Genomic DNA, 17,977 nt, shown 5'->3' on the forward strand with positions numbered 1-17,977 from the left:
TGGAAATGTCGGATGGGGGTGTATGTTGTTCTGATGTCCCTGTGAGTGTCAGTTCACCCCAGATGGCGGGGGAAGCCGCCCATTCCAGGCCACTCCGGCTTGGCAGCCGCTCGCAAACACGGGATCCTCCCTTCGGCAACATCGTGGTTCAGTTTCTCTTCCTCTGGCGCCTACTTCGACTGGGCAGGGCGGTCCGTGCCGGATCAGCTCGGCGAAGGGGAGTTTGGGCAGGGCTACCTCGAGGAAGGACAGGTATGCTTTGAATGAGACAGCTCGGGCTGTTCATGGATGGAGAGGGGCGGGACCATTGTGTGTCCTCCCAGCCTATAGTCGCCGGAGGGGAATGAGATTGGGCGGCGGCTGAATAAGCTGTGTGGTGATTGGCTGGTAGGATGAATAGGCCCGCCTCCTCAGCTCTCTCTCTCTGGCCATTGGTGTCCCCCCCGGAGTTTCACAGTCTTCCACATGGACGCTGTCGCCGCCGCCTTCCTCACTCTCTCCCCCTCTGCCCGCCCCAGCCCCCCTCCCCCCCAGCCTCTCCCCGCCCATCACCCTTAGATGTGGTTGAGCGGATGAAAGCCGGTGCTCTCTGAAGGTCCTCCTCCCATGTTCAGCCAGGCCTCCAGAGAGTTCGGAGTGGACGCGTGTAAAGGGTTGTTTTCGGAGAGGGACAGCATCATTGCATAAGCCTGGGGGGGGGTAAGCCAAATAAAAACATCAATCAAAACGGCACAGAGACCCCACCTGCTGGTGAGACTTGGAATGTCACACACAGAGATAACGTGCTACGGACTACTGTCTAATCAACATTTAGGATCTGGGTTAAACCCAACAGCCATGCTGACCCTGAAAAGCAGGCTAGTTCACCCGATCACGGCTCGTCTCTTCAAATCCGATAACTCCCATAATGCCCAATAATTATCATCGCTGTGTCATATCAGCTGCTGTACTACTGACACACGGCCATGTTAGAACTGACTCTACAGGTCTTTGGACAAATATTACTTCTGTATATAGTACAATGTACAGTACCAGTCAAAAGCTTGGACTCACCTACCCACAGAAAGGTTAATTTGTAGTAATCTATATATTTTATATAATTATAGATATCAAAACTACAAATGATATTTGGAATTATGCATGGACCAATGAAGCATTAAACAAAAAAAATGTTTAGGGAGTAGTTCTGTGGGTTGGGACTCAGAAGGTTGCCGAAATCCCGTGATCCCACTATTGGACCCTTGAGCACAACCTTTAACCCCAAATGATCCAGGAACAGGCTGTTTCATGCGGTGGCCTCCTGGGATGCATTTCCATTGGTCCTGAAGGAGGTCCCACATATATGCTCAGCATTCATTGGCCGCTTTTCCGTCGCTCTCTGGTCAAACTCTTCCCAGACCATCTCTGCTGTGTTTAGATCAGGTGGCCGGGTCATGTGATGCGACAACATCACTCTCCATTGTAGGCAGCTTGGCGTGTCCAAACTTTTTTGACTGGCAATGTGAATATTCAGTAAAGGGTAACACAGTTTGGCATTTAAAAAATACGTACAATTGAGCTGCACATAGGATGTCTATAAACAGAACTGTGCAGGGCAATCTACTGGCTACGAGAGTGGGAGGTGGGTATTAATTTAGTTAGTAAGTGGAAGGGGAGGGGTATGTTTAGATGTGTCGATGGATAGAGGAGCGACAGAGCTCAGTGACTGGCTGCCTCAAATGGGTCTCCAAAGCACCCACTCCTCATGGGGAGGGTCATTTTGAAGCTGACCGAGAACCACGTCGTGTTTCGGCTGCCGGACAGTGACTGGCTGCCCTCGGCAGGGTCACCTGTTCGGTCGTCCATCTCCACACCACCTCAGGGCCCTCCTACGTACCTGGGTCTTAGCCTGCCTGTACAGCGTCTCTTTCAGCGCCTCCGACTCTAGGGAGGTGTTAAAAATGTCTTTAACGTCAAAGGGCTCCTCCGCGGCCTTGTGAAGGTCCAGGCTTTTTGCGAAGCCTGCGATCGGCTCCAGGTCTAACAGGCCTGTTTCCTCCTCGTCAATACACCTGCACCGGGAAGCGGGGATGGGGGGGGGGGGGTGACCACGGGTTAGTGCTCCCCGACAGCACGACCCAGCTGTGCCCCGCCCCCCCCCCCACACATACATACACGCCCGCTGTTTATGCACAGGACACTGCGCATGCACAGGTGGGGGGGGAAGGATGGCAAACATGACGAGATGTTGTGGGCGGGCAAGAGGGGAGGGGGAGGCGTTCTAGCGGGGAGAAGTGCATTGTGGGCCGTTCCACGTCACAGCAGCCTCCCGTTATCCTGTCTGACTTGCCGCAGACTTAGGAGTCACACTCCAGTGGAAGTTGCTTTGTTGCCACGGTGATCAGTACGCATAAAGTTGCAGGGTTACATCTCAAAGCGGGGGGGGGGGTTCAGACACAGGCACGGCCCTAATCCACTGCAAGTACCTGCTGGCAAGATGTGCAGCTCTTATGGGGTGGGGTATGGGATGGCATTGGCAAGGAAGGATGGACGCTGTCCGCAAGGGGGCATGCTGCGTGGTTGGGCCGGTTGTCTCAAGCACAGGAATCATCCTCTAGGGGGAACCCTTTTGGCTCCATACACTTTGCGAAACCCAGTGAGTTATTTTGCTCTTCGGATGTCCACGCGGAGGGGGGGGGGGGGTGGTGGTCTTTGTTATTAGTAGGGTTAGATATTGGAGCAGAAGGATTTGCCATGCAGAAGGACTTAGGCACAGGGCTACCGGACATGCAGCATAAGGTGGACTATATGACATGCAATACCACACGCGGCGGCAAGGGGGCGTCTCACCTCCGGTTTTGCTCATAGGTCATACAGAGAGAGCTGGACTCCTCCTCGTCCTCGTAGGTGCCCTGGGCTAAAGCAGCCGGGGATGCCACCTCATCCTGCGACTTCTCCGTCAGGCTGCCGTCCTCGTCCTCATCATCTCCCTCCAGCTCTTCCTCTTCCACATCGGACTCCCTCCTGCGGAGCTTGGAGGCCGAGAGGGCGTGGCTCTGGGGGTGGTCCTCCTCCGGGAGGTCCGGCCTATAAGAGGAGGGGGTGGATCAGTACACCAATGTCTACTGTCCCGTGCCTCGTCACAACAGATCATTTTTTATTTTTTTTTTTTGTGCAAGAACTAAGTACAAACACAAGTGTGGATCACTTTTCAGAGAGCTGCGCTGATCCAAAATAAAGACGAGAGTGACCCAAAGCCTCCGTTATGAGAAGCATACAACCTTCAAAATAAACACATTAACTGACGCTTAACGAAAGACATTTCAAAGACAACAGTGGTATGATTAATTAGCTAATCCTTAAGGAAAACTTTAGTGCGGTGCATAACCACTTTGGTAATTCTCAGTCAAAAAGACGGAGCCAGAGAGGAAAAAATGGTGTTCTGCAAATGGGCTATCAACACACGCCATTACGGAATTTCGCATTTTTTTTTTGCTTTTCCAGCCCTGCTGGTTCAAAGTTTGATGTCATTTCCTGGAGCGAAATTGACTCGGCGAGTAGTTTACCACACCGAAACACATACAGACATTTATCAAGTCGGACCCAAATATGACCACTGCTTGTTCTCCATTTTCAATCCAGATTAAATGTCACGTAATGAAGTCGACTCCCGTTCAGACAGGCCCGTGTTCATAGAGACAGCGCAGTCCTGGATGGGGGACCTGGATTTTGTCATCTAGTCTAAACATGTCATCTGGGTGTTTGGGTTACCGAGGGGCGGGGGGGGGTCTCCATCCATGTATCTTACAGATAAATGCCCCAATCTGACTCCCCCTGGGTTTACCCCTGCCAGGCGGCATCTGCTCCAGCATTGTCCCAGTCTGGCATGTAGACCCGTGTTCGAGTGAGGCGACCTCGTCCAGCCAGCACTCCCAGAATCCCTCCTCACCAGCCGTCATTTTAACGTCCAATAAAAGCGGCCACAAAGGAGTATGATGCCAGCTCTATTCGGGACGGACGTCGGCCCTGATACGTTTGGATCGCCCCTGCCTTGTTTACGAGTGAGCCGTCGACGCGGTGCTTTCCTGGAACGGGGACAGGCGGCCCGTGAAAGGGGCCTCTTCACCGAGAGTCATTTCGGGACAGACAGAAAGCAGAACAGTTATTTGAATTACAGATATTAAAACACCGGGTTTCGCTCGTCAGAGACGGGACGGACTATTGATCCCAGATGGCGGGGGTGGACGGGGGGGTTATTCTTTGGCAGACTCTTTCATGTGTCTCAAAGTGGGAGACCAACAGACCCCGAACTGGCATGTAGAGGAGTAAAATCAAGAAGGATGATCGATGGCCCACAATCTTTCAGTCCTAAGCTTGCATGCCATGGCAACATGTGTCACGATGCACAGCCCTAAAACAAAATGTCCAGCTGCCTTTGACACTGTGACCTCAGGGCGACACTCCGTCTGCACATGAAGAGCATCTACTGTGGGGTTTGATTGGGGGTGTTTGTCCTGAACACGATCAAGCCTGCGCTGCCCTCCCAGAAAATAATAAGGTTCTGCAGGAATATGTCTCGCATCTTTGAAGATGAGCTTCATGCATTGCCTGGTACCATAACAGGGGGGGGGGTCTGCTCTCTGGCCAGAGAGCTGAGATCCATCGCGGAATCCCACCCCCAGGTGGGTTTGGGGAGAAAGAAGAGGAGGAGGAGCACAGATGAAAAGGACAGGTAGAAAATGTTGATAAGAACGGGCGATTTAATAGGCCGGGACGCAGGCCGCAATGCCAGATGTGTCGAGGCTCAGTTACACTGGCTCTATATGCTCTATATAAACAGGGTAAGAGTGTGTGCGCATGTGTGTATGTTTGGGTTATGTATAAATTACATTGTGGGATCATATGTCCCCAACGTGATGAAAACCTATTCCTTTGACGCTGTGGGGACCATTTTTTTCGTTTCCCACAAGAAGAAACTCAATTTTGTCAAAAAAAAAAAAAAAAATGGCAAAAGTCTTTTATTTTGTTTGGTTACTTATGGTGTGAGAGAGAGAAACTTCAGCCACATCCCACACAGATTGTGGTGGCTGTGACAGGACCCCCCGAGGCAGTGGTGGGGTGGTGTCGGCGTTTGCTGACCTTTTATCGGTGGAGCTGGACGCCTGGTTCAGTTCGCTGTTGGATATGAAGTTGCGGATCTCAGAGAAGTAGGAGTCTTCCTTCTCGTCTAAAAGTGCGTGATTGTCTGGCTCGGAGTTCGGAGAAGAGATATTTGTTCCCAGGTTTGACAGGACTCCAGAGTGCTGACTCACTGAAAACATAAAAGTCACGTCATGACACCGCAGCCCCGGGAAAATGGAGGGACACGTCCAATTTAAACTTGGTGAACAAGGAACTATGCAAGCCTTAAACATGCCATGTTACACTTGAGGGTGTGTCTAATGGGATTCCCCAAGGCAACCTATAAAGGACGAAGAAAGGAGAAGACGGGGCCCAGACACCAGGGGGCGCCCATGAGTCAATGATCTTGGGATAATGGTAGCTTTGGTTTGAAGAACCATCCATCCATCCATCCATTTTCTCAGCCATGTCTTTATGCGGCCCCGATTGTGGCCTCGCCATGTGGGGAGGAGGTTTTAACATTGTGGATGGCCATTTTGAGATAAGCGGCCTTGGGACGGTGCTGGGGGTGGGGCGGCTTCCCCGTTCACACCTGGGATGTTCTCGTGCTCGTGTTTCTTGAGGTGACGGTCCAGGTTGGTCTGCTGGCCAAAGCAGCGATTGCACAGGTGACACTTGAAGGGCTTCTCTTTGTTGTGGATGTTGCGCACGTGCCGTTGAAGGTTGGAGGATATGCTGAATGACCGGTCACAGTATTTACATCTGGGGAGAGAAGGGGGGGTGGGGGTGCAGTCTAAATGAGTGCCCTGTTCCACTGTGTAAACACTAATCACTGGCCCCCCCAGGATGCCGCCGTCTAAACACCGCGGGCATATTACCACTGATCTTGTTCTTTTCACTAGACAAATTTGTCACTGACCTTCTGACAGACAAAGAATTCAACAGCTTCCGAGGACTGAAAGCAGACCCAGCTCGACAGAATGGTGCATGTGTGTGTGTCTGCGCGTGCATGTGTGTGCGTGTGTGTGTGTGTGTGTGTGTCTGCATGTGTGTGTGTGCGTGTGTGTGTGTGTGTGTGTGTGTGCGTGTGTGTGTGTACCCGTTTTTCTGGGCGGCAGTTTCCTGGTCCCCATAAGGTAAAGCTCAGTTTAATAAAAATCCGTGACTGCAATAAAAAATCCAAAAAAGCAAAAAAACTCTTGTATTTTGTGTGGTTACCTGTGGTTACGGTTAGGTGGGTGGGGGTTAAGGTCGTCATTGCTGCGATTAGGGTTTTGCCCATAGAAATGAATGGAGGGTCTCCGCAAAGATGTGAGTACCGGTCTGCGTGTAGGTGTGTCACATGTACATGGAGCCATGGGGATAGCTGCGGAGTCCGAGGGGCTCCACCCAAGCACCAAGCAGCCCCCCCCCCTCCAAGCTGAAGCCTCAGTGCTGGCTTTGCACACCATGACAGAAACCTCGAATACGGAGAAGACCAGTGAGCTGACAAGTACATTCATTTCAAACAGCCATGATATAGCCAATCTGAGTTTCAGTTTAAAGGGATTATCTACGCAGACTTCCAGGTCATGAATGGCTGAGGAACGTGTTTGGGAACAAGCCGAGACGCCGCTTAATGGCTGAGCGGTATTATGTTCTGCTGTCCGAGCCATAGGTCTGTCTGCCCCCCCCCACCCCCAACCCCCAATGAACTCCACATACTCATCGTTCTGTGTGTCATTCTTACAGACGCTCTCCAGGTGAGGTGGAAATAAAAAAATAAATAAATAAATACAATAAATGCATAAAGCTGGTTTCCATCCACACTAAGCAAATAAGCAGGTCAGACACGAAATCCACTTGGACGAGCTTTTAAGAAAACACGTCTTGAAAACATCTGGGAGGAGACGGGCAGTGGGGATGGAAAACAGTGTTTTACTTAAATGAGAAAAAAATAAATCCCTATTTGGGTATGAGATCAAATAATATCCTGGATGCTGTACCAAGCCTCTTGAAAAGGCAATTTCAGGGACTGGTAAAAATGTGTGTGCTTGTGTGTACGTGATTGGGGTGGCATTTGGGCTTATTCTCCTCTTACAGTACAAATCGTAAATCCCGCAGAGACAAAGAGATGGATCTGTGAGCTGTCGGCCACCACTGAACATAAACTTATTGTTTTACAGTGCGGTTTGCTGACCTTGTTATTGCCCTTGTGCACGTAACATGCTTTGCCGCCATGGCGAGACTAAGCCATAAATGCTACGCCTCATTAATACCCCACGTTTGACCCCCAGAGCTCAGTGCTGATAAAACAGATCTTGCTGCGGATAAAAGCAGCATTTAGCGTTGCTAACAAACAGCGCTCAGCACTGATGAAAACAGCGATCGCTGTTGATAAAAACAGCACTTAACGGCGGCAATAAACAATGGTCAGCGGCGATAAAAGTAACGCTTAGAAAAACAATGCTTTACGCTAAGAAAGCTTTACGCTGATGAACCAGTGCTCAGCACTGAGAAAGACAGTGCTGAGCATTGATAACAATGCGCAAATGCTCAGTGCTGAGAAAAACAACACTCAGCACTGACAAAGAGCTTTCACACTGCTCAGTGCTGGACTGCTGACTGTTCCAGAGGACAGTGCAATGAGTCTGTGCGATGAGTCATTCCATCATGAGCTGCGAGCTAGTAGACAGCGTCCCCCTGTAGGGGGCGCTGTGAGCCCTGTACTCCAGCATACCACGGCTGCTCTCCCAGCACGCCTGCCTTTCAGCAGTAATTGCTCTGGGGAAAATGGCTCGTTGTCAAGCACCGGGGTCCTTTTATGTTACCCACCGTGTTGTCTGTCCTCCACGTGCCCGCTGACTTTCCAGACGAGGTGCATCATGGTTCATGAAGAATGGTAGGACGCCAAAAATAGTTGTTTTTTTTTTTTTAATGGCTGATTTTTGTTGTTTATTTTTATTAGGGTGTCCAATGGGACTTTAAATGACTTCATCATCCAGGTTTTTTCGTTTTAATGTCACAGGGACTGCCTTGGGAGCGTTACGATCTGAATGGGGTCTTTCACTGGTCACCCTAAGTTGGCCCGCTTCTGCGTAAGCGAGACAGATACCATCTCCTTCGGTGAAAAGCTTTCCACAATGAGCCATGAAGGGGTTTCAAACGTCCCCCGGCCTCTCCCTGCCCCCCCCTTTTTTTTGCCTGAGAGTGGAAGAGATAATGATGTCTGCCATTTGTTAGGGTAAATTGTTGCTAAATGAGCTAATCAGTGGGTTGTTAGGAACGAGCTGAGCATGCGGTGACCGGGTCCCTGGAGGCAGGTCCCGGCAGCGCTCGCGGTAATAGCCGTCGGAAGCCATCTCCATGCTAGCGTCGAGCTTCTCCGAGCAGAGCCCGGCCTGGTCTCATGATCACGAACGAGCTCATTAACGTTAAATGACAGATCTGCTAAATACCTCAGGTCATGTTTGGTTGGAAGAGGCACCTGTGCATCTCCTTGGACCAAACTGCCTGCCAACTTAATGTGTCAAAGTAACACAATTTGACACAGATGCCCACAGCAGAAGAGATCATTACTGGGACTAAAGTCATAGTTGGGGTCCTACCTTCTGTCCAGGAAAAAAAATCCCCTACAACTCGGGCCCCTGGGCTACAGCCCACCTTAGTCGCTGCATAAATCCATGAACTGGGTTAAAAAAAAAAGTCCTGCTACCAGAAGTGGAAATTTCAGGTCCAGAAAGTCAAAATCCAGACCAGGATTTTGCTTCAACCAACCAGTTGAACACAAAGAGTCACAGTCACAGAGAATGTAACTGGTTGGTTGTAACAAAATCCTGGTCTGTATTTTTGCTTTCTGGACCTGACATTTGACAGGGAAACCCAAAAATATAAGGTGCTGCATTATTTCATGTCGGGTCGCTGCTATCGGATCCCGCTGCAGCTGGTGCCTGTGCATCATCTCCATGCTGGGGACACCCAGCTGCTGGGAAGGATGATGGGACAAGGCTGGGGGGGGGGGGGGGGGGGTAGGTTTACACTTCGGTGAGACAGATTGCTTCCGGTAACCAGGGAATCAGGGGTGGGTGGGGGACAGATTTAAAGTCTGTGGCCCCCTCCCCTTTTGCCCTGTCAGAGTGCCCTGACACTGGCCATTCCCTCGCCCCCCCCTGCCCTCGCCAGGCTGCCTGATCCGCAAAGTGGCTTCAGCCCCCAACCCCGTCTGCCTCCGCGCCACTGGAAGCCTCTTCGAGGCTGGTGGGTCGCCAAATCAACGATAATTACCCCGACCCATAAACAGAGCGCAGAGCTCCCCTGGGTGCTATTACGGCCCAACATTGTCCAGAACCGGTCCCCCCACCTCCGTAACATCTGGGCAGACAGAATCAATCTTCCTTCCCTTTCTACCCCCTCTCCCCGTCCCCAGCATGAGACACTTAAGTCCTCACACGCAGGAATGTATATCAGGCGGCGTGTATACATAAAGGAATGGGTCGTATTTATCTTCCACTGCGCCTTCTCTCGCCGAAGCCAGGGAATGAGTCAGGCGCTTCCCCGCCACAGCAGAAATAGGCCCAGCAGAAAGGAAGAGAACTGGCCCGGGAAGGCGTGAGGCAGGCCGCGTTTGGCCCGGAGTGTTCGCGGTGTGTACAGGCACAGGGTCTGGAGCAGGAGTGAGCGGCACTCTCACCTGTAAGGCTGCTCTCCCGTGTGTGTCCGTAAGTGCCTGGTCAGATTAGCCGACCTGGGGAAGATTTTCCCACAGTACCTGTGGAAATGGGAGACAGGGAAGGAGCAGGAGAGGCAGTGAGAGGTGGCAACAGAGAGACACAGAGAGAGAGAGAGAGAGAGAGAGAGAGAGCCATTACCACTTTTACTATAACTGACCACTGGCCAAATTAAAATGAACTTTACATTTTGTCATATTCTACATTTTCGGTTTTCCTTAAGTCATCTGTCATTTCCTGTACACCACCGCTGGAAAAAAAAACCACCCTCTTACACTTAATGTGAGTGGACAAACTTAACGAAATGGCTCTGTGCCGCATGACTTTCTCCAAGGGAGGTTCTCTGCATGACAAATCCAAGACTCAACACGTTTACCTAAAACCCGGCTGCACTATTTCAGATCAGTTTTAATAGACGTAGTCAAACGAAAATTCCCAAATCACTTCGTAATGCAAGCAGCTCCAAATAAATACGCTCTTTACTGCAGTCCAGCTAGCATATCCAAGGAAAACATGGGCGGAGATGTTCACACTCCAAACAGCAGGGGGCGATGCGTAATCCGCCGGGACTGAAATGCCGTGGTGTGCGCATACCTGCAGGTGTAGCGCTCCTTGCCTTTGCGCAGGATGGCGTCCGGGAGCGAGGGTGGTGGGGAGCGGAAGCTGAAGAGGGGGTGTGATGCATGCTGCAGCGCGCCAGGGCCGTCCAGCTTCAGCGGGTTGAAGCTGTCCAGCTTCTCCGTCATGTTCTCCATGGCGGACATCTTAGGGTGCGGAGGAAGGAAAGCAGTCAAAACCAGACAAAGACATTTTCTCTCCCCCTGCAGTATTCTCACCAACAGCAATCCAGCCATCCACTACTCAATCCTGTGCTGCTTCTAGCTGTAGGTGGACAGTCTACTGTAAACAGGATATGCAAAAATTCATATGTACTTACCCACACCCACCAAAACAAACACGTCAAAATGTTTAACATACTCGATCAATAATGATCTTTCTGATTCTGTCTCTGGTCAGGCTTCCTGATGGCCCCCAGCCTGGCTGGTATCTGACCATCGGAGGCAGCAAGTGATTAAGCGCCTGGGTTTACGACCAGGAGGTTGTTAGTTCAAGACCCATGAGAAGCTGTCTTGCTATACCCATAGGATATGCAGCCGTACAAACAAGCTATCAATGTCCTCTGCGTTTAGCAGCAGTGTACAGTCAGCATGAACTGAGCACAGTGTTCAGTAGGGGTGTAATTAACCCTGCTTTTATCTGGACGGTGATGCAGTCAGTCAGGCTCACCGTTGCCACAGCAGCTCGACGGAGGCGGGCAGGCGAGGACACCGAAGGGGTTAGCCCCATCGGCAGCAGAACACAATAGCGAGGTCGCACAGGCTGGGAGAGAGCGGGGGGGAGGGGGGGGGTAGATTGGATCACTCCGGAAAGGCGGGAGGAAGCAGTATATCAGAGGGTCGGCTCTCGATTGTGCCACCGGGAGTCACCTCCCTGACCTATCGCACGTTCGCAGCCACTTGAGCAGCCCCTGGGGGGGGGTCCGGGGGGGGGGGGTGTTTGGAGGGAAGGCCACTGCGGCCACCCTAAAAGACCCATTCACGGGCCAGCGCCAAGTGTACAATACAGCCTAAGATAGTGCTCGCTGATAGCACTTCCCAGCCACGCCGGGAACAAAGGGGCCCACTGCACCCAGCCGGCTTGTATCCTTCCCTGCTGGGGGTGGGGGGGGCACAGAGCAGGGGCAGATCGTTCGGTTAGTCTTGCGCCCGCACCACTGGCCCGGCTGGCATCCCTCTCGTGCCACGATCACAGCCTGCCTTTGTGTGCGTGATTATTTTCATAAAGGAAGAAAAAAAAACGTAGTGGGCAGTGGATGAGAGAAAGGCTCCAGGTTCGAGCCCGCTGGCTGCCGACGTATCAAAGGCCGGGCCGCGGAAAGCAGGCACACCTGTGATTCAAGGGAAGGGGGTGGAGTTTGACCTAAAAAAGGACACTCAGGTGGTCCGATATGCTCAATTTGCGGAGAGGGTGACCAGTCTGCTGTCCCTGGGTGGGGGGTCCTGTCAGGTGAACTGTAACATCCAAGAGGCCTGTCAATACCAGCAGTCCCTGGGCCATCCAGACACAGAGGGGGAAGATGTTGGCGACGGGGGAGGGGGCAGCTACTAGCTATTGATAGAGGACCAGATTTCCAGGTCAGATAAAGCATGTTCCCAACAAGAGACCCTATTCTACTGAACACAAATACAGGATGTTCCTGATGGACAGGGGGGCATTATCTAGCCGACCAGGAAAGAAAAATGATGGGAAGTCGTCCGGCTCTGCATTGCACGCGGGGGGGGGGGGGGGGCAAGAGGAACAATGGCCGCTAACGGTGCGCTGCGTGGGATAGCAGCCAGGCCGACGTGCCATTATTGTCAGCATTATCACTGGCGGTATCGCGACACGGCTGGGGGCGTGGCCAGTACCGAGCTGCCTTTTCTTCAGGGAGGCCTTAATACAATGGAGCGCTTGGATTTTCAAAGAGGGCTGAAGGAAAGCGAGTGACATCATCTTTGTACATACAAGTCAATATGCTAGTTAGCCTGCTGAGATTAATGTTTAAAGAAAAACTAAAGAAACAGCTCCAAACAGATCCTGGGCTGTTGGCTACGTCGGTTTTAATCACTCTCCTAGGGGCAAGGTATGTAGGGACAAGGTTGCCACATGGGGGAGCCCTTAGCACAGCATCGCTAATCATTCCCAGTGGGTGGGTGCAGGGGGCATCCACCAGTAAAGGCATCTCACCTGTGGATGGAAGAGTAGAGGAGATGGCCTCAGGTACTTCTCTTTCAAAGCTCCCACTGGGTCAATCAACTTCCTCTTCTCCACCCTGCTGGACAACAGGACACAGGGTTACGTACGGAGGTCAGGTGGCTGTCAGGTGGCTGTCAGGTGGCTGTACTGGGGTCCTGTTTCTGAATGGTGTGGGGGCGGCTATGCTGAGGTTTGGTCTGTTCTTAATGAATTTTAAAGATTACGGAGGTGGTGCGATACCGCATAGGGTTGGGATGTCCACAAGGGGGCAGCACAGGTCACACATTGATCAACTCGGGCTGAAATACCTGTAGATTGGGTCCATGAAAAAGGGGGAGGGCTTGGCGTAGTGCAGCGGGGGCTGGTGCTGAGGCTGCTGCTGGGGGGGCTGGTGCTGGGGCAATGGCAGCTGGTGGAGGGCCTGCGATGGTGGCGGGCCTGGCGGCTCATCCTTGGACGCGGGCTTGGTGCCGTACACGTGGTTCCGACGGTGCTCGGGGAGGGCGGTGCCGCCGTTGTGGCTGGCCCGGCTGCGACTGCTGATGCTGAGGTCCAGGGGCTGCTCCTCGCCAGGAGGGGGCGGGGCTGGAGCCCCAGGGGGCGGGGCCAGCCTGGCAGAGGGTGGGGGCTGCCGGACCTCCTTGGGTTTGGTGGTGAGGTCGAAGGGAGACTCGGCACCGGCAGCGGCCATCTTGTGCAGCTGCTCACGCGGCGACTTGGGCTCGGCCTTGAACACGACGCCGGGGTTGAGGGCTCGCTCGGCAAAGGGGTAGAGCGAGTGCGGAAAGTTGGGCAGGAACTGGAACGGGAACATGGAGTGGTACGGGAGCGAGCCCATCTTCTTCTCCTGCAGACCCATGAAGCCTGGACCGAAGTACTTCTCTGCGATGGAGGCGATGGCCTTGATGGAGTCGGTGGCCGCCCCTGAAGCCGGCAGGGCCTGCTCGTCCGGCGGGGGGAAGAAGGAATGCTGGGAGAAGAGGAAAGGCCGGTCGCAGGGTGGGTTTCCAGAGCTGGACACGGACACCGAGCTGCTGCTGACGTCGTCCTGCTTGGGCTCGCCGGCTGGCTTCCTGCGGGCCTCGCTCTCCACGTCGCTGTCCAGGTCGGAGCCCGACACGGTGCCTGTGGTGGTGTCCAGGTCCGTGCCACTGGTGGTGTTGACATCCTCCAGGTCACTCCCATCCGACGCGTCGCTCACCTTCGCCTTGGACTTGCCGTCACCATACGGGCCACCCAGCTTGGACTCCCCGTTCTTGTCGTCCCCGGGGTTTCCGTGGGTGCCGTCGCTGCTGGCGGAAGATACCATGGGCAGGGCGGGGGGGTCCAGGGGTCCCCTGGGTAGCTTCCCCTCTTGGCCTCCACCCAGTGGGCTCTTCAGCAGGGGGCTGGGGGGCAGCAGCGAAGGCCGGGGGTACAGCGATGGTGGGAAGATGCCAGGGAAGCCGTGCGGCAGCGCCGGGAAGGCAGGGCCACCGGGGGAGAAGGGGAGCGCCCCCGGGTGGTGGGGTCGAGATGGGAAGTAGTCGTTGAAGCCCATGCCGGCGTGACCGAGGCCGTGGTGGGACTTGGACTTGCCCACGATGGGGCTGGAGGTGACGGGGATGCCGGCCGCGAACATACCCCCAGGGCCATAATGGTTCTTGCCCTCGCAGAAACGCCGGTGCTTGTTGAGGGACGAGGTAGTGCTGAACATCTGGCCGCAGTCCTTGCACTTGATCTGCGTGCGGCAGTCGGCGTGCATGCGCTTGTGGCGGCACAGGTTGGAGAACTGCGTGTAGGACTTGTGACAGACCTCGCCTGGCAGGACACAGAGCCCACATACACACACACACACACACACACCTGCCGGTTATGCTCCGCACACCTCCGCTGGCCATAATTGACAATGCATGCTGTTATTCTGAAGCTACTTGTGATCATTTCTACAGTTCAATTCAGCAAATGACATCACCATTATCACTTAAGCTGGGCTCAAAAGCGAATTCTGTAATGCTGCTTAACACATCCAGCCAAAAGAAGCATGCATGCATCCATCTGTCTTACACAGGTAAATCTATAAGCATAAAGCACAAATATGCCTACATACTGCATTTGTGCATATATGCTCGTGTGACGGGACAAACACACACAGAACACTGAGAAGCAAAGCGGAAAGTTGGGGTATCGGAGACGTCCACCCCCACACGCCAAATCTGTGTTTGGGATTGACAGTCTCCATGGAGAAAATGACTCGGGTTGGGTGGGGGGGGGGCTGACAGAAACAGAGGGTGGGGGGCGGAAATGAAGGGCAGCAGAATTTCATTTAAAGCTCTGACCTATAGAATGACAGCCGCCTCTGGTTGGGGGCGGAGTCAGACGGAAGGTCTTGGGCTGGGGGCAATTATATCTGAGGCTACAGCACGACGGCGACTTACAGATGAACGGCTTGACGCTGCTGTGAATGTGCTTGTGTTGCTTGAGCCCAGAGGAGGTGGCGAAGGTCTTGCCACACTCCGGGCAGGTGTGAGCGCGCGCCCCCACGTGCTGCGAGCGAATGTGGCGCTGCAGGTTACTGGGGTCTGTGAAGACCTGCCGACAGGGGGATGCATCCTTTGAGATATTCGTTTTCAGAGCCAGACGAGCTTGTACAGTGGTGAATGAATAACTACCCCCTCCCCCATCCCGGTACCTTGTCGCAGTTCTCGCACTCGAAGCGCTTGCCGCTGTCGTGGGACATTTGATGCCGGATGAGGTTGGACTTCCAGTTAAAGGCTTTGGGACACTGATCGCATTTGTACTCCCGTTCCTCTGTGTGGACGATCATATGCTGGCCCAGGCTGTGGGAGAGGACCGGGGAACGAAAAGACCTCAGTGGGCCTGCACCACACTTAGCTGCCCCCCACCCCCCCCCGCATTCAAACTCAGAGTGACGATCAGACGGTGCAGATAAGCGTAACAGTAACGGCAAAGACTCGGTTTCCAATGGACAAAAATTGCTTTGTTGAGGTCTAACAATATTGGGGAAGTTACTCTCAAAGGTAATCCATCACAGACAGATGTGGAAAGTCCAGTTCCAGAAAGTACAAATCCAGACCAAAGTTTTTTTTCAGCCAACCAGTATAGTATAAAGAGTCGCAGTCACAAAGTATTCAGTTGGTTGAAACAAAACCTTGGTCTGGATTTGTACTTTCTGGAACTGGACTTTCCACATCTCTCTGTGATGGATTACCTTTGAGAGTAACTTCCCCCAAACCCCGGAGGTGACCTGGGCCTCTGTGGCTGACCTGTATTTGTTGGGGAAGATCTTCTCACAGTCCTTGCACTCATGCACCCCTTCGTCGCTGTCTTCCCGCTCCTGTTTGAGGTCTTCGTTCAGCGTGTCGAAGATGGACCCGGCGCTGCTACAGGAGTATTTCTGGTGCCGCCGGAGGTCCGGCTTGGAGGGGAAGAGCTCGTCGCAGTCCTCGCAGCGGTACATCTGCTCGTCTGGTGGGGGAGAAGCAGAACGAGGCTGGCCGTCAGCTCCCTGATATCCCCCAGCATTACCCGGATGGTTGGTGGTGTGCGTGAGGCACCCAAAACCAGCTATCGGGTGCGACACGTTGCTGGAGCCAGGAAACCGAAGCCAGAACAGAGTAGCGGCTGAATTCCTGGGCTCGGATTATAATGCCAGAAATAAATGGACTCGATAAACCAATAAATACGTATTAACAAAATTGCATTTAGTGCATAATTATCTATTAATAAAAGCGCCTCGCCTTCACATTACATGTCCAATTAATTCTCTAGTGCTCTCAATCACCCACAACTGCGTAAAACCAGAGAGACAAACCAAAGCCGCCTCCTGGCCCTTAATTAGGAAGACGGCAATTATACTGAGCACCGCCAGGTGGCACTGGGCAGCTCAGTGGCAAGCGATCCGTCAAGCATTTATGACACAGGCTGCAGCTTCCTGGGGTGGCATCCTGACTTCGCTTCGAAGTCAAACACCCCATGCTGAGGTGTACATTTTACACTCTGTGTTTGTGTGCGCGGTGGGGATTGGATGGGGAGGGCCCTGGAGCCTCACTCCCATAGCCTCTTGGGAGCTGTAAGCGGGTGAGCGTGATCCGGATTGCACATCCGTTGTGAGGGAACACACTCCCCGGGCTGGTAAAAAACCCGCAGACGTTGCTAGCTGAGGATATTTCACCTCCAAACACAGCCCCCCCCCAGCCTCTGACTGACATCTCAGCGCAGAAGCATCTTCATGACCTTCAGCCCAAAACACCAAGGAAGGATTAAAACCACCGTTTATTTGAAATGCATAAAACACATACTGAGTCTCTTATCACTTAAACATTATTCTATAAAGAGGAATAAAAGTTGCGTGTTCTTAGGGTGTCAGGAGTCAGGCAGGGAAATTTCATCCATGCCGATCTGTGGAGGAGAACGCTTCATATGTTTCCAAGTGGGGATTTGGGAAATGCCGACCATCCCGGTGGTCGGCTTCTGCCTGCACGTCTCTGTACAAAATGCAATTTTTTTTTTTTAATTCACCGGAGAATTGGCTCTGCTTCAGTGTTTAGAAAGAAGGGGAGTCTGGTGCTGGGGGTGGGGGGTGGTTGAAATAATTGTGCCACATTATCTTTTTGTTCCATCGTAACACTCAGGACAAAGGAAGAATGTTGAAGAAAAAATAAATGAGAGACTAATAGCTCTTTCAGAGAAGTTAGGGTAACACAATTATGTGCCGTTTAGTGAGTAATCTGCAAGCCTGGGTGAGGTCTCTGGGGGCTTCTCCACCCCCGATAAGCCACAGCGAGCAGCGGTGGGGGCCGAGGGCGGGGGGGGGGGGGGGGCGATCTCCCTCTTTTTGGCACTGAGATCTGAAGATACCTATCTTTCTGAGCAAACATTTTTGTGTGTGCTAGAAAATGTCCATGACTCACGAAAGCCTTGCGCCGTCCGAGACGCGTCTTATTATCCGTGACAAGCAAAATGTAATCGTGCCCCCCCCCCCCCCGTCCCCTAAATCAAGAGCAACACAACAAAACAGTGTACCTGACAACCCCACTTTAGGCAAAGACAGCGCAGCAAAGAAAACCCAGATGCGCATCGGGCATCTCCCAAAGACAACGTATGACGTTAGGGTCGCTACCCTGCTGAGAAGAGCATGATGGGTAATCGGTGAGCTCAGCCGGGATATACGACATATTTACTATAACGAGGTAAAAAAAGTCAGTCATATGGACAGGGACCACACAGAATACTGCAGCACGACTGCAGCAAAACACGCAGATGCAGCCACTATTACATACTGTTATCCTGTGTGTCTGGGCCTGTACATACTGCATCGTGATAAGAACCTGTTATTTTCACGTTGTGGGGACCATTTGTTCGGTCTCCACAAG

The 17,977-nt window shown here is 52.8% G+C and overlaps 1 protein-coding gene across 9 annotated transcripts in view; it reads right to left on the reverse strand.

Annotated features, from left to right (window-relative positions):
- Nucleotides 1-545: 545 nt before the first annotated feature.
- The window catches only part of prdm16 (PR domain containing 16), a 168,911-nt gene continuing 151,479 nt past the window's right edge, over nucleotides 546-17,977 (reverse strand). For 2 of the 9 annotated variants that reach the window (XM_049017745.1, XM_049017752.1), the window contains 12 exons: nucleotides 15,869-16,070; nucleotides 15,274-15,421; nucleotides 14,921-15,194; nucleotides 12,911-14,402; nucleotides 12,594-12,681; nucleotides 10,401-10,570; nucleotides 9,770-9,847; nucleotides 5,693-5,862; nucleotides 5,119-5,290; nucleotides 2,830-3,066; nucleotides 1,877-2,051; nucleotides 546-689 (listed from right to left, as the gene is read on the reverse strand). In XM_049017745.1, the coding sequence (XP_048873702.1) occupies nucleotides 555-689; nucleotides 1,877-2,051; nucleotides 2,830-3,066; nucleotides 5,119-5,290; nucleotides 5,693-5,862; nucleotides 9,770-9,847; nucleotides 10,401-10,570; nucleotides 12,594-12,681; nucleotides 12,911-14,402; nucleotides 14,921-15,194; nucleotides 15,274-15,421; nucleotides 15,869-16,070 (3,341 nt within the window). In that variant the 3' untranslated portion in view covers nucleotides 546-554. The remainder of the gene's footprint in view (nucleotides 690-1,876; nucleotides 2,052-2,829; nucleotides 3,067-5,118; nucleotides 5,291-5,692; nucleotides 5,863-9,769; nucleotides 9,848-10,400; nucleotides 10,571-12,593; nucleotides 12,682-12,910; nucleotides 14,403-14,920; nucleotides 15,195-15,273; nucleotides 15,422-15,868; nucleotides 16,071-17,977) is intronic. The other 7 variants (XM_049017754.1, XM_049017750.1, XM_049017747.1 and 4 more) reach the window with 7 other exon arrangements.

This window comes from Brienomyrus brachyistius, chromosome 6 (assembly GCF_023856365.1).
Source record: "Brienomyrus brachyistius isolate T26 chromosome 6, BBRACH_0.4, whole genome shotgun sequence".
In the NCBI taxonomy this organism is placed as follows: Eukaryota; Metazoa; Chordata; class Actinopteri; order Osteoglossiformes; family Mormyridae; genus Brienomyrus; species Brienomyrus brachyistius.